General features: G+C 43.4%; 1 protein-coding gene across 2 annotated transcripts in view; it reads left to right on the forward strand.

Moving 5' to 3' along the window:
* Positions 1-12025, forward strand: part of KDM4B (lysine demethylase 4B) — a 194272-nt gene that overhangs the window by 41633 nt on the left and 140614 nt on the right. For both annotated transcript variants that reach the window (XM_075903063.1, XM_075903064.1), the window contains exons 4-5: positions 1960-2074; positions 7192-7385. In XM_075903063.1, the coding sequence (XP_075759178.1) occupies positions 1960-2074; positions 7192-7385 (309 nt within the window). The remainder of the gene's footprint in view (positions 1-1959; positions 2075-7191; positions 7386-12025) is intronic.

The following is a 12025-nucleotide window of genomic DNA, read 5'->3' on the forward strand; positions in this document are numbered from 1 at the left end:
TTTTGTATTATGAATTGGGAGGGGAAAATGGAAAGCCTTTTTTTTTTTTTTTTTTAACCAACTGGAAAGGAATTGCAACCAAACTTTAAATTGGAAACATTCTGACGGGAACAGCTTGTACTTGTAATGTTTGAAATTCATGATCACAGGAGATGAGAAGGTTGTGCAGGGACACCCTTGTATGTGGTGCAGAACTGGTGTAGGAAGGCCCTGTTTGATGGCTGTCTTCAGTGGCTATTTTTCTCATGGAGAAAATGGTTATGGATGGGACCCTGCCAATTTCACACTTATGAAATATGCATCATGGACTGTGAAATTTGGTCTTGTGTACTTTTTCCCTATACCAGACAGATTTCATGGGGGAGATCAGTGTTCCCTGTGTGGGCTGGCCTTTGCCCCACTGAGCCTTCCCCAAATATTCCTCCATGCCCTCTGCAGGAATATAAAGGGGGGGGGGGTTGGGAGCTACATGCCACAGTTTGGGGACTGGTGTTCTGTATCTTCCAGGAGTATTGTAAGGGTTAATTCACTGATGTTTACAATGTGCTTTGAGATCAGCAGATAGAAGCTGCTATAAAAATGCATACTAATATTATAAAAAAGGAATTAGACCAAAGGCGATTAAGGGAAAACCTATAAACCAGTTGCAGTAAGTCAGTTGAAGTCAGCAGAACAGTGCAACTACCTAGGTTTTCTGATGTAGGTTCCTCTCAGGCTGCCAAGTAGCTCAAGTATGGAAAACTGTAACTATGCTTACTTAACATCTCAGTGTCTTTGGAACCCAGTATCTGCTCTGGTTGTTAGGCAAGTCTAGTCTGATGTACTGTTTTAAAGGTTCTAGAAACTCTTTTCTGTGCTCTGGTTACAAGATGGCATAGCAGTTTGCTCTGGGACTGATTATATCATTACTGTACCTAGCCTCTCCACTACCAACTGATGTGGAGAGTCTGCTGCCCGAACCATAACTTTCAGCTATTGTTATGCTAACCACTTGGGCTGGCCATTCCACTTATGCCTTTCACAAAGCTGAGCAGTTTATTCCTTTATATCAGGGATGGGGAACTTCAGGCCCAGGGCCTGGATCCGGCTCCCAAGGCTCCCGGTTTCCCCCCACCATTGGGGAGCCCATGCTGGTGCTCCAGCCCCTCCCCCCAGCTGCCCCACCATGGGGCCGGAGCGCACACAATTTACTAGCGTGGGCTCCCCTAGGCTCTGGTGTAAGAGAGGAATGTGGGGAGTGTCTTTCTCCTTCTTGGTCAGGGACCACGTTAGTAAGGTTTTGTTTTGGTTTGGTTTTTTTACCTCTCACTTGTGTGCTGCCCCCAACTGATTTTCTGTGGGTCAGTGGCCCTTAGGGTTGCAAGATGGTTGAAACAAAAATACCGACCCCTCCCCCCCCCCCCCAAAAAAAACACCAGGAAAAAATTCTGTTGGGGGAGGGGGGGGGGTAGCAGGGGAGACCAAAGTTGTCGAGCCAAAAAAAAAAGAACTACAAGGACTTATTAAGCGAAGAAAAAAAACAAAAACCCAGCATGTCCCCTTTAAGAGTGAGTGCAGGGATAGGAACAGGGGAGCAGTTGAGCATTTTGCGTCAGCAGCCTTGGGGAACCAGGTAAGCATGGGGGCTGGGGGGTTTTGGGGGCCGGAGGGGTTCGGGGTGGGGGGAGGCTGAGCGCTGAGTGTTTGTAGGGTTGCCAGGTGCCTGGCATTTTTGCCTGCTGGCTGGGGAAAAATTCAGAGAATACCGGACATCTCAGGTGGCCAGTATGCCCTGAATTTTTTTTACCGGACAGGAGGCGAAAATACCGGACTATCCAGGTGAATACCGGACACCTGGCGACCCTAGCTGCCCTCAGCCCAAAAAAGTTCCTCACCTCTGCTTTACATAGTCCCTTGCACATATGCTTCTAAGGTCTGTGACTTTCTCCTAATCTCTTAACTCTTCCTTTTGCTGATCAGGTACTGTACTCCGCGCCACCAAGATTTTGAAGACCTGGAACGCAAATACTGGAAGAATCTGACGTTCGTCTCACCAATTTATGGGGCAGATATCAGTGGCTCACTATATGATGCAGTAAGTGTTATATACATATTTTTCAGTTGCTTGTTAAATAGACCAAATATTAGTTATACAGAGCCTTGCATCTAGAATTGCAATGCACTTTACAAACAGATAATTAGGTGCCACCAAGCCTGTGTGAGAGCATGTATTTAGCTTCCCTAAAAATCAGAAAAAATGCCCAATCAAAGATCACATGCCTCTGGCAGAAATGGAATGGAGCTCTGTTCTCCTGATTCATCCACAACACCATTAAAGAAAATGGCCATCCAGTTAGAATGGAATGTCCAACCAGAAGGACAGTACACAAATATAGGAAAAGCAAGCTTGCCTTCCACCGTGTGTGCGTGTGCGTTCCTGTGGAAGAGCTCTTGCCAAAGAGTGAAATAGATTTCTGCTGAAGTGCTGTGGCAATCTGGGAAGACAACACTTCAGGCCATGTGCTCATAATAAAAAATTATCTTCGCTAACTGTAAACATAACCTTTGAATTGAAAATAACACTCATTTTTGGGGAGACAAAGTAACAGAATATACACTGAGAAACATTAGGATATTAGGATATTCTGTTTTGTTTAAAGGCAACTACTTTAGAATCTAAGTACTTTTGTAAATAAACAGATGCTACATTATCTTAAGTATATAGCATGATTTGACCAGTGAAGAGTCTTTTCTAAATTATTTTTACACATATCAACTGTTTTTAACCTACCTAAACTTCATTCAATCTGCCTTAATTAAAAAAGTTAATTTTTTTCTTTAAATACAAATTTACATTTACATATTAAACTATTTTAAAATAACTTCTAAAACAGACACATCTACAAAATATTTGTTATTAAATATGTATTTTATATAGTGGGGTGGGATTTTCAAAAGAATTCAGTGTTGGTGGAAATCATCCGTGGAAGTTGAGTAAATCAGTGCTGAAAGCTTTTGAAAATCCCGTGCTGGATGTTTGTATATAAACCATTTTAGCTTCATGTATGAGTAGGTAATTGATTTGGATTTATTTTAGTTGGATAAAACTGTGCTGCACTCCTGGCTATATTGAGCTGAGATAAAGAGTGAACAAGTTTGAATGGCAAGTTTCAATGTGCAGCACAGAGTCCATAACCAGTTGGAATGACACGAGTTTATTCGGTACCTGCAATATCTTTTCAGAGGAGTGGATGCTTTTTTAAATTGGTCACGAACATACTAGGTTTTTTTTTGTTGTATGTTCACTGGGAAAAGTGACTATATAGTGGATGAGAATTTCTAAAAATCAGAACAAGGTACTCTTTGAAGAGAGGAAATATATAATAGTCCACTCATTCTGATTTTCTTTTGAGTAGAAAGCTGCATCTCTGGGGGTGTTGACTGATTGTAATATTTAGACAGTTAAAATGAGACCACACTGTCAAACATGCAGTGCTTCTGTATACACAACAGAGCAAACACTGGGAACAAACATTGTATGCTAGAGCTTCTTGACTGTATAAAGAAAAATAACACTTTTTTTACCCCCCCCCCCACTTATCCGACTTAGAATAAATACACATTGAGGCCTTCCACAGCAGTGGTTAGTCAAAATGTTCATTGACTTAAGTACATTAATACTTGTATCTCTTGCATACCTGTGGCTTGTAGCAGTGATGATAACTTGGACGAAATAGAAATCTGGTTCTTAAAAAGAATTGGTTTTTGCTCTAGTATTTGAACCTTATAGGTGGGGGTTATTCACTTCAAATAAACCGATAATATGTATTTGGATTACTAGACATTTAAATGTAGGCACATACTCTTGGTAACTGGCTTTGTTTAAAATATTGGGGTGCTCAAATATGTAGTTATTTAACAGCTGCTGTGACCCTTCCTTCCCTGTTTTTTTATTGGGATCTTTTCTGTGGCACTCATCAGGTTGATGTGAAAAATGATATCCAAGGATAATTACCTTAACGTATACTGTGTTTCCGTGTATTGCAAAGTGCATTTGAATTGGTCCTTGGCATAACAGTAGAGAAGCTTTAACATGATTGTGAAAAAGGGTTAATTTAACATTTAGCTATTTAAACCGTGTTGGGTTAAATTGTTTTTCAAAAGCATAAGTGTGGATACAACTGGAATCTCTATTAAGGTGCCACAAGCAATCTGAAGTAGTTATTTCAAGAACAATTTTGAATACATATGGCCATGCTGAGGGGAAAAAAGGTTACTGGTAGCTTCCTTTTGGAAATTCTACACTCAACAGGTCAATCTTTTCCTCTGCTAGCTTGTGCTCATTTGTGGTTTTACCAATCTTTACTGAGATGGAGAAAGTCAACTATCAGGAACTGTTAAACTTTACTTTTCCCTCTATTAATTGTCTTAAAATCTTGAAAATAGCAAAATTCCTTTTCCCAATTTTGTGTTTCTAACCTCTCTCTGCCAGCATTTGAAGTGGGGCACAGTAGTGAACTTTGGCTTTCATGTGTTATCATCGATTAAGTCTGAGGGGTAGCCATGTTAATCTGTATCTGCAAAAACAATGAGAAATTCTGTGGCATCTTAGGTCATGTGTACACTAGGAAATTATTTCAAAATAATAACTCCTGAAATACAGGCAGTCCCCGGGTTACGTACAAGATAGGGACTGTAGGTTTGTTCTTAAGTTGAATCTGTATGTAAGTCGGAACTGGCGTCCAGATTCAGCCGCTGCTGAAACTGTCCAGCGGCTGACTACAGGAAGCCCGAGGCAGAGTTGCTCTGCCCCAGGCTTCCTGGAATCAGCCTCTGATCAGTTTCAACAGGCTGAATCTGGACGCCAGTTCTGAATTACATACAGATTCAACTTAAGAACCCCAGGCGTCCCCAAGTCAGCTGCTGCTGAAACTGATCAGCAGCTGATTCCAGGAAGCCCAGGGCAGAGCAACTCTGCCTCGGGCTTCCTGTAGTCAGCGCTGGTCAGTTTCAGCAGCGGCTCACTTGGGGACACCTGGGGCAGAGCAGCTGGGGTGCTGCTGGGTTGCTCCAGTAGCGCCACTCCTTGGCGCTACTGGACCAATCCACCAGCACCCCAGCTGCTCTGCCCCAGGTGTCCTGATTCAGCCGCTGCTGAAACTGACCAGCAGCGGCTGAATCAGGACATCTGGGGCAGAGCAGCTGGGGTGCTGCCGGGTTGGTCCAGTAGCGCCCAGAGTGGCGCTGCGGGACCAACCAGCAGCGCCCCAGCTGCTCTACCACAGGCGTCCCCCTGGTCTGCTGGAGACCAGCAGACCAGGGAGACGGGGAGCAAAGCAAAGCGGAGCACGCTGGCAGTGGGACAGCCGCGGCGCGTCTGGGCTGTCCGCTGCCTGCGTGCTCCGTGGCTTTGCTCCGCTTTGCTCCCCGTCTCCCTGGTCTGTTGGTCTCCAGCAGACCAGGGAGACCGGGAGCAAAGCCGCGGAACACGCTGGCAGCGGGACAGCCCAGCGGGGCAGCTTTGCTCCCCGTCTCCCTGGTCTGTTGGTCACCAGCAGACCAGGGACACGGGGAGCAAAGCCATGGAACACGCCGGTAGCGGGACAGCTGCGGCGTATCTGGGCTGTCCTGCTGCCCGCGTGCTCCCCGGCTTTGCTCCCCGTTTCCCTGGTCTGGGGAGACGTGGAGCAAAGCCGCGGAGCACGCGGGCAGCAGGCAGCCCAGATACGCCGCGGCTGTCCCGCTGCCGGTGTTCTCAGAGGCTTTGCTTCCCGTCTCCCTGGTCTGCTGGTCTCCAGCAGACCAGGGAGACAGGCAGCAAACCCCATTCGTAACTGCGGATCCGACATAAGTCGGGTCCGCGTAACTCGGGGACTGCCTGTAATATCAAAATAGCTTGTCCACACTACCGGGAAGCCTCAAAATTAGTCCAAGGCAGGCTCTATTAATGTGGAAGTGCTACCAGGATCTAGAGCCCCATGAAGCACTCGGGAGTAATTAGTTTGAATTACTCTGGGGAGTAGTTATTTTGAAATAGGCAGCGGAGCGTCCACACTACCACTATTTTGAAATAACTATTTCGGAATTAGTGTTGTTCCTCATGGAAAGCAGGAGTCATTATTTTGAAATAACCATTCCCTCATTTCGAAATAACGGGCTTGGTAGTGTGGACACTCCACTTGTTTTAGTGTAGACCAGGGCTTACAGACTAACAGATTTATTAGGGCATAAACTTCATTATCAAGGCATATTAAGAGGATGCCCTAATATAATCTGTTAGTTTCTAAGGTGCCACAGTACTCCTCTTTTTTTCATTAAGGGCACTTTTGAAAACATTGTATCTAACAGTCTGTTCCCTGAAGGACTGTTGCTGCTTTAGAGCCATCTACTGGTATAAGCACTTTATAGTCCAGTGCACTTGAGCAAATGTCCCCACTTCCCTTGCAAGTTATTTGGAGAGCACGTAAATGTACTTTACTTTTATTCAATTTTATTTTTCTGAATGAGTCAGTTTCCCAGTGATGGATCCCCCCCCTCCCCCCCGAACAAAAGTGCCTGTTCTGAAGATAGCGTTTAATTAGAAGCTACGTTATCTTGAAGCGTTACCACAAAAGAAGAAAAATCTTTCTTTAGTGTCTGGTGAATGTTACTTAAAAAATATATTGGAAATGATTGGAGCTTAAAGGGATTGCGTTAGTCCAGACACAGAAGCCTGTCTGGAAAACACAAGACTCTAAAATAAATGTATATCCAAATATTAGGCTTTAAACAGAGGTCAAATTTTGAGTGTGAACATAATTCCTTTTAACCTTTTTCTGTATCTTGTAGCTCTTATAATCACAGGTGGGGGTGGGGAGAGGAGGTGTAGGGCATAAACTGAACTACCTAAAGCTTTTGGATTTTAAAAAAGATGAATCCAGTTTATGTGAATAAGTAGCCTCTGACACATTAACAAGGATAAAAAGGTCTTTCACGGGCATGCAATAATTTCTCTTTGGGCTCAGGAAGTTAGCCCTCTTTTCTTGATGATGTACAGTATTGTACATTTAAGGAAAGAATGAAAACATATTTGTACTATAATTTACCTGACTTCAGTGAAATTAGGAGACAGGATACTGGAGCAGATCAAGAATTATTCGTCTGTTCTGCTAAGGTAGCTCCTGATGTGTTTCTGCTTTGACTGTGCTGAATGGAACTCTCTTGTCCTTTTAGGATGTAGAAGAATGGAATATTGGGAATCTGAACACCCTGTTGGACATGGTGGAGCATGAGTGTGGGATTATCATAGAAGGTGTGAACACTCCCTATCTTTATTTTGGCATGTGGAAAACAACATTTGCATGGCATACTGAGGACATGGATCTCTACAGCATCAACTACCTGCATTTTGGGGAGCCGAAATCCTGGTAAGTGGGCAGAATGTTGAGAGAAATAGTTATGAACCCTTGTCTCTATTTGGACACTACCCTAATCTCATGTTCTACTTGTATTTAAGGTATTCTGTATTATCTCATTATACAATCTTGATAGGAATTTCAGTGAATATATTGGGTCATAAAGTTGACCTCACTGTCTGTTAGCACCCCTTACACTTCAGGTTATACTGACACAAACAACTTGCTTCTTTCATTGAACAAACTTTTTTCTTTTTTTCCCTTCTTTTTGCCTTCTCTTCACCTCCCCCCACAACTACTTTTTTAGAAACTGGACCTTTAATAACATCATTCATCTGAAGAAGTGGGTTATGCGCACGAAAGCTCATGATACCATCGACATGTTTTGTTAGACTCTAAGGTGCTGCAAGACTATTTGTTGTTTAAGTTTTTTACTGATTGGCATTCATTTGTGGGCTATTCCAGCAGTGATTGCTCTCTCTCTCTCCTCCCACTCTATCTCCTACTTGCCATTTGAATACATTATCTTTATTTCACTTGTCTATCTTGCTGTCTCACTTGAAGTATAAGTCCTGGCCCTGACATTCTTGTTTTAAGTTGTCTATAAGAGAAAAGGACTCTTGAGAGGGGAAGGGGCTAAAAACAGAACTCTGTTTTAACAATTGAGGCTTTTTGGAGTTAATACACAGATATGACACTTCGAGATACATAAGCAAACAGTGATGGTGAAACATGAGCAATGCGAAAGCACTTTGGTATTAAAACACTGCTGTCCTCTGTGGGGCAGAAATAATCTATTACCTTACACTTCCTCTATTCAGTATGTAAAATATTTCCAATCTCCCATGTCTTCTGTGGGGAGGGAATTAATTCTTCCTGGAAGATTCTTTTAACCAGCATGTTAACTAATTTTGGGGGGTGTGTATGCATTTCCTGGTTAGACCTCACATTCTATGGCAATGATCAATGAATAGGGATGCAATGAGGAAGTTAGGGGAGATGGAATTGAACAGGTGACAAAAAGCCTGTATACTTGGTTTCCGCCGGCCTCCTGCTGTTTAAAAGTATAACCAGAGAGACGTGGTGACCCAAAAGAGTGATTTGCAGGGGATCTTGATGTGACTAATAAATATTGACATTTGCATGCAAATTAACACTTAAATGTCACAGTACAGCTCTCATCACTGTGCCCTGGCACTGGCAGACAAAATCTTCACCTCTCAACAGTATGAGTCCCCAGTGATGCCACTTATCTCCAGGCTGATAGATCCTGTGGGTGTATGAGAGTTAGCAGGAGCAAGGAGCTTGTCATGAATAAATATGGTGTTCCTTTACAATGCAGAGACTGTGAGAAGGAGGGGCTGGACTGTGACACATTTAACTGTAGTCTTTGTGCAAATCTTTAACATCTTCCATTGGATGATGCAGTGTCTTTTTTCTGGCTCACCTGACTTGACAGGCAGAGGTGAGAGAACTTACAGCGCAGTTATGCTCTCTCTGATAAACTGGTGTGACCTGAGGAGAAGTGGATCTGTTGGCTCTGAATAAAAAGTGACAAACTTTCATTTTAGATCCCATCAATTTGTCCGTCTTTGGAATCAGTACATCTAAACTCATCTTTATTTGGTCTCTGGTCTCCACTAGGTGGTGCTAGAGTTGCATCAGAAACATTTACAATACTGTCCCTTAACCACATAGCCGTGAACATGAGCAAACATAAAACAGAACATTTTGGTCCTGGTAGTCTAAAATCACACTATATGTATGTTGTAGGGATGTAAAATCCTGGTTCCCTTACGTTTGGGGCTGTTGGCTGCCATTGCTAGCCCCCCTTTGCTTGAGGCTGTTGTATTTAGGGCTGCCAGCTGCTGGCTGCCCCTTGTGCAGTGGGGCCGGGAGCAGGCGCCAGCAGCCCCAAGCAGGAGGGGGCCAGCTTCTGTTCGCGTGCCCCCCCCCCCCCCACTTCCCCATGTACCTGGGGCATCTGGCTTCTGCTCCTGACCCCTGCGGGGCTGCTCCCGGGTACCAGTTAACTGGTACCTGGTAAGCATCACCCTTAAAGGGTGATGCATACCTGGTAACCAGTTTAATCATTTACATCCCTAATAGGTTATGCATACAATGTATCTCTAATGTAAACAGGGTTTGCATTGAGGACATGTAGTTTTAATGATACTCAGTTCTTTTTCCTTTTGTGTTTTGAGTTTTTCATTTTGTACTAGGGATGTAAAAATGTAAATGTGTACATGGTTAACAGATAAGGCTGGGCTCATCGGTTAATCTTCATGGTTAACCACAGGGGCCCCTCACACCTGCAACAGCACAGAGAGGATCAGAGGCAGCAGCGCTGGAAGGTGGGACGGGGGGAAGGTGGAAGCTGGCTTTTAAGTCAGCTCCCCATATGTACTGGCTCCCATGGAGCATCCCCCATGCTGCTGCCTCTGTATCAAACGGGAGCTGGTGCTCATGGGGAGGTACCTGCCCCCACCCTTCCACTGCATTTGATACAGGAGGAGGGGCAGTGCACAGAGAGCCAGCTTAAAAGCTCCCTGTGTAAAGTTTCAGCAGTTACCCGTTTACCTAAATAAATGCATTTTAACATCCATACTCTGTAACAAGAAGAGGACTGTTGCCTTCAGAAAACAAGAATGGATCCATTTTATCTCTGCGAGAATCATAGGTCCAGCAACAAAACTGTAGCTGCTGCTTTGTATACAAAGATCCTGAATTTAATGGATGAAGATTTAAGAATAGAGTAGCGAAAAGAAGCCATTTAAAGTGGCACCATGGGTATATGTGGCCTAACTTCAAATGTTGCTCTTCTACCGTGCATCTTTCCAGTTTCACAGTAGACTTAAAGTGAATATATTGGGTCATAAAATTGACCTCATTGTAAGTTAGCACCCTTTGCTCCTCAGAGTAGTGTAATACATAAGAAAGGCCATACTGGGTCATAGAATCATAGGACTGGAAGGGACCTCAAGAGGTCATCGAGTCCAGCCCCCCGCCCTCAAGGCAGGACCAAGCTCCGTCTACACCATCCCTGACAGATGTCTATCTAACCTGTTCTTAAATATCTCCAGAGAGGGAGATTCCACCACCTCCCTTGGATCAGACCTTGGGTCAGACCAAAGGTCCATCCAGCCCAGTACCCTGTCTGCCGACAGTGGCCAATGCCAGGTGTCCCAGAGGGAGTTAATCGAACAGGTATGATCAAGCGATCTCTCTACTGCCATCCATCTCCACCCTCTGACAAACAGAGGCTGGGGACCCCATTCCTTACCCATCCTGGCTAATAGCCATTTATGGACTTAACCTCCGTGAATGTATCTAGTTCTCTTTTAAACCCTGTTTTAGTTCTAGCCTTCACAGCCTCCTCAGGAAAGGAGTTCCACAGATTGAGAGTGCGCTGTGTGAAGAAGAACTTCCTTTTATTTGTTTGAAACCTGCTGCCCATTAATTTCATTTGGTGGCCCCTAGCTCTTATATTATGGGAACAAGTAAATAACTTTTCCTTATTCACTTTCTCCACACCACTCATGATTTTATAGACCTCTATCATATCCCTCCTTAGTCTCCTCTTTTCCAAGCTGAAAAGTCCCAGTCTCTTTAATTTCTCCTCATTATGGGACCCATTCCAAACCCCTAATCATTTTAGTTTCCCTTCTCTGAACCTTTTCTAATGCCAGTATATCTTTTTTGAGATGAGACCATATCTGTATGCAGTATTCCAGATGTGGGCGTACCATGGATTTATATAAGGGCAATAAGATATTCTCTGTCTTATTTTCTATCCCTTTTAAAATGATTCCTAACACCCTGTTTGCTTTTTTGACTGCCGCTGCACAATGCGTGGATGTCTTCAGAGAACTATCCACGATGACTCCAAGATCTCTTTCCTGATTAGTTGTAGCTAAATTAGCCCCCATCATATTATATGTATAGTTAGGGTTTATTTTTCCCAACGTGCATTACTTTACATTTATCCACATTAAATTTCATTTGCCCTTTTGTTGCCCAGTCACTTAATTTGTCAAGATCTTTTTGAAGTTCTTCACAGTCTGCTTTGGTCTTAACTACCTTGAGCAGTTTAGATTCGTCTGCAAACTTTGCCACCTCACTGCTTACCCCTTTTTCCAGATCATTTATGAACTTGTTGAATAGGATTGGTCCTAGGGCTGACCCTTGGAGAACTCTACTAGTTACCCCTCTCCATTCTGAAAATGTACCATTTATTCCTACCCTTTGTTTCCTGTCTTTTAACCAGTTCTCAGTCCATGAAAGGATCTTCCCTCTTATCCCATGACAACTTAATTTACGTAAGAGACTTTGTCAAAGGCTTTCTGGAAATCTAAGTACACTATATCTACTGGATCCCCCTTGTCAACATGTTTGTTGACCCCTTCAAAGAACTCTAATAGATGATTTCCCTTTACAGAAATCATGTTGACTTTTGCCCAACAAATTATGTTCTATGTGTCTGACAATTTTATTCTTTACTATTGCTTCAACTAATTTGCCCGGTACTGATGTTAGACTTACCGGTCTGTAATTGCTGGGATCACCTCTAGAGCCCTTTTTAAATATTGGCGTTATATTAGCTATCTTCCAGTTGTTGGGTACAGAAGCTGATTTAAAGGATAGGTTACAAA

Source organism: Pelodiscus sinensis, chromosome 19, assembly GCF_049634645.1.
Source record: "Pelodiscus sinensis isolate JC-2024 chromosome 19, ASM4963464v1, whole genome shotgun sequence".
Classification (NCBI taxonomy): Eukaryota; Metazoa; Chordata; order Testudines; family Trionychidae; genus Pelodiscus; species Pelodiscus sinensis.